Source organism: Primulina huaijiensis, chromosome 3, assembly GCF_012295235.1.
Source record: "Primulina huaijiensis isolate GDHJ02 chromosome 3, ASM1229523v2, whole genome shotgun sequence".
Lineage (NCBI taxonomy): Eukaryota > Viridiplantae > Streptophyta > Magnoliopsida > Lamiales > Gesneriaceae > Primulina > Primulina huaijiensis.
In genome coordinates, this window is record NC_133308.1 from 19,604,719 (window position 1) to 19,608,917 (window position 4,199).

The following is a 4,199-nucleotide window of genomic DNA, read 5'->3' on the forward strand; positions in this document are numbered from 1 at the left end:
AATATACATCATAATTCAGATTTAAAGATTAACATACAAATAAAGAATTACGATGAATATCTTATAAAATAAATGGTGTTAGCCCAAAAAGATTAAATATGATTATTGTAAATGAATTTTTCTTAATTAATTATAAAATTTTCAGCAAATGCGCTGAATTAATTAGAATGTTTTCAATATAGTATGTCGATAAATGTTTTTCCATATGAGTTAGTGATTGAATCCTCATGAACATTTAAAAAAATGTGTTTTTAGTTATAGTAATTGTGTCTTATAATTTAAAATATTAAATGAAACAAATTATCAAGATAAAAAATCAATTAAGAAATTCAAGAATATGTTATTACTTNACTTTTGTGTATTCGTTTGTTTGAATTTATTATTCCTCATTTTACCAAGACCCATAATATGTCAAACATGAAAGTGAATATTAATTTAAAGAGATGATAATATTTCTATATTATTATAAACATATTTACCCCTCACGATACTGATAAAATTAACTTAAAAATAATATGTTGACAAACATATTGTCAGGAATATCTCAAATGTCAACTTTGACACTCAATTTTGAGTGACTGTCAAAATATCTTGGACAAGATAGTAACATCACAATTTGAAATCAAACTGATATTTTTCATTTTATATCAAGAATTAATGATTGAAAATCGAAAATATTAGATGTATAGATATTTAATATAAACTCGTGCAAGCTCATTTCGTGCAACCTCATTTAGGCTCACCTTTAAATGAGTCGACAAAATTTCAACCCAACTCACTTAAACTGTTTGGCAGTACAGGCCAAACCGACAGACCTAACCCAAACTGACGACTCAAATCACAACGATCTTTTACCGTATTTTATTTAAATAATTTATAAATATAAACCGCAAAAAAATTTCGGTTGCAAAAATTTTTAATTTAAATAAATTCTAGCAAACTATCACATGAGGACATGAAAAAAATTAATAAGACACCAAAAAAAATTCACAATTCGATAATGAGTTATTTCTAAACTTTAATTAATTTAATTTACATAATAAAAAAATAAATAAAAAATCTAAATCATTGGATTAAAAATAACATATTATAATGTCGGTACGCATAAAAAAACAGAATACAAATTTTACATAATGAAAAGATATCATTGGATAAAAATAACATATTATAATGTGGGTAGACATAAAAAATTAAATATTAATAATCACACATATGTAAAATATGAATAAAAAGAAAGAAAGGACATTTTAAATTAATGTAAAGCAAGAAATTAATAAGGAGATAAAAGGAAATTCACATATAAAGTCACATATTTATATATATAATAGATATATAACTCGATATATTATCAAGTCGAGCTCGAACTCGAAAATTACTACTGGAGTCGAGTCGAGTCGAGTCGAGCTCGAACTCGAGTAGTTTAATTTTTTTTCGATTCGAGTTTTCAAACTTGAGTAGGGTTGAATTCGAGCTCAACTCAGCTCAATTGCACCTTTAATTGGGTCTAGTCAATGAACACGAAATATACAAACCAAAACTTTAAAATCGCCACATATTTCTCGTACTATTGACCCCATATCTTAATATGGAACAAAATCTCGTTCAAGACATGTAAAATCCCCTTCCCAAATAACAAAGGAAAAACTCTAAAAATTTCATTAATATTTTTTTATAATGGAACATGCGGTCGTTACTTTTTGGTAGTACAAGTAAATCTCCAAGTTAATGCAATACCTTACAAATCATGTTAGTCGAGTAAAATATATCGAGTAAGATATGTGTGATAAGTGCGTTCGAAAAAATGTTAATAAAAAATCGAAATTTTGACCATTGACTGAACATTTGTTTCAAAGACACCATCGGATTGATATTGTCGTATTAATATTAATGACGCAATTAGTAATTTACCTTTGATGGGGAAAAAATTGCAATTATCCAAGGAAATATATCTAAAAAACAAATATTTTACTACCATCTATCCATATACATGAAGAAAAGACAAGCGTAACACCCACTCTGATAAATAAAATCTGTCACCCTTTTCTCTCTGTTTTTTAAAACTGAGTCCTCCAGTCACCACTCAGATTGAGAGAGAGTCAGTGGATGGTTTTAGCTTTAATTTTCTCCACTTTTCGAGTATAATGAAAGCAGGAGAAACAGCTCTTCTTCTCAGAAGAGGATGAACATACAACAAAATGCACCATTTTCCTGCTTTGATTTCCTTTATTGTGAAGAAGAAAAATGGGTTGAATGTGAGGGGGAAGAACAAGAAAGTGAAGTTACCTTAAACAAAAACAGTCCCGATCCCAAAAATCCATTCTTTTCCCCCTTGTTCCACGTATTGGAACAATATATGTTCTGGGAAGATGAAGAACTTGAATCCCTTTTCCGAAAAGAGAGAGAATCTTGTTCTGAATCATACAACAGTGTTGAAACCATTTATCCCTTTTCACTAGCAAGAAAAGAATCTGTGGAGTGGATACTGAGAGTCAATGCTTATCATGGATTCTCAACCACGACTGCTATTCTTGCTGTTAATTATTTCGACAGGTTTATTTGGAGCTCAAATTTACTGACATACAGTAAGCCATGGATGATGCAGCTTGCTGTTGTTTCTTGTCTCTCCTTGGCAGCTAAAGTTGAAGAAACCCATGCCCCCCTTCTCTTAGATCTTCAGGTATGATTTTAAACCAACGTTTTTTCAGTTAGATCTTATTATTCTTTGTGGATTTTTGTTTGTAGTCTTTAATCTGCTGTTAATTATCTTTTTGATCAACTTTAGGTGGAGTGTTCAGAATGTGTGTTTGATGCCAAAACCATTCAGAAAATGGAGCTTCTGGTTCTTTCATCACTCAAATGGAGGATGAATCCAGTGACCCCACTTTCATTTCTCGATCACATTGTGAGAAGGCTTGGGATGAAGGACTATAACTATATCCACTGGGAATTTCTCAGGAGCTGTGAAAATCTTCTGCTCTCAGTTATATCTGGTAAGTTTTGAGCCATATAATGGACAGAATGATTGATCTTTAATTAGCAGTTTAATGACCAAAGATTTGGATTCAGCAGATTCAAGAATCGTACACTATCTGCCATCTGTGTTAGCTACTGCCACTATGCTTCAAGTGATTCATCGGTTCGAACCTTGTGATGATTCCATCGACCATGAAAAACAGCTTCTTCTTGTCCTCAAAACCAGAAAGGTTTGTATAAACAACTATTTTTTCTCCCATTTTTCATGCTAATCATTCCATAAAAACCAAGACATTCTTTTAAAAAAAATCTGTCCTCTTTTTACAGGAACAAGTGGATGATTGTTACAATCTTATCTCACACTTATTACACAGTAAAAACATCCCCCCAAAGCGCAAATCCAGCCAAGTTTCAAGCTTCCCAAATGGCTCAAATGATCAGTGGGAAAATTCATCATGCATTTCTTCGTCACCCAGCCAGCCAGTTCTCAAGAAAACCAGGGTTCAAGAACAGCACATGAAGCTGGGATCATTGAGCAGCAGAGTTTTTGTAGATGCCGTATGGAGCAGCACTCGTTGAGAAAAAGAACNACTTAAAAATATTCTGCAATATTCTGAATGGTTGAGTAAAGTTAAATCTGCTTACATTAAAACTCTGCCTATTTGTTGCACTAGAAGAGAAGGAAAAAAACAAACAGAGTTGGTGGTGGCAGAAAGAGCTGGCAAAAAAGAAGAAGAGAGAAACATTGAAGAATATCTGCACAACTGTTGCTCTATTTATGGTGTTTTAGAGTATATATATATATATGTATTCTGAAAGTCGAGAGAGATCTTGGTGCCATGATGTTTTTTTAGTGATATTAAAAAATATCTCATACTACAATAATTATTTTAAGTAATAATATTTTTTATGAAATATTTTCTATACAATAATATACTGTGAAAATTGTTATTTCAATATTTTATATTTGATCCTTGTTATTTTAATTCTTCATGTTATTAAATTTCACTTATATTTGTTTTTTTTAAATTTATTGTATTTTTACGGTTTTAGTCCTTTTTTTTTCATTTTTTTTACACTTCCGTAAAAAATGACTGAAATTACAAATAAATTATCCGTGGAAATTGTACGACTAATAACTAATTACGACAATAGTATATTGAAATCACAAATACGTAAACATAAATGATATATGATTTATTTACTATTTTTTATCTTCTTTTAAC

At 30.4% G+C, this 4,199-nt stretch overlaps 1 protein-coding gene across 2 annotated transcripts; it reads left to right on the forward strand.

Moving 5' to 3' along the window:
- The first annotated feature begins 1,962 nt into the window (after nucleotides 1-1,962).
- On the forward strand, nucleotides 1,963-3,558 carry LOC140972209 (cyclin-D3-2-like). 2 transcript variants are annotated; one of them, XM_073434661.1, is made up of 4 exons: nucleotides 1,963-2,677; nucleotides 2,783-2,990; nucleotides 3,067-3,203; nucleotides 3,301-3,558. In XM_073434661.1, exons 1-4 carry the CDS (start codon nucleotides 2,180-2,182, stop codon nucleotides 3,550-3,552), a joined length of 1,095 nt encoding a protein of 364 aa, XP_073290762.1. In that variant the 5' UTR covers nucleotides 1,963-2,179; the 3' UTR covers nucleotides 3,553-3,558. The 2 variants fall into 2 exon arrangements, with proteins under 2 accessions (XP_073290762.1, XP_073290763.1); XM_073434662.1 differs by having other exon boundaries at nucleotides 1,975-2,677; nucleotides 3,070-3,203.
- The last annotated feature ends 641 nt before the right edge of the window (nucleotides 3,559-4,199 follow it).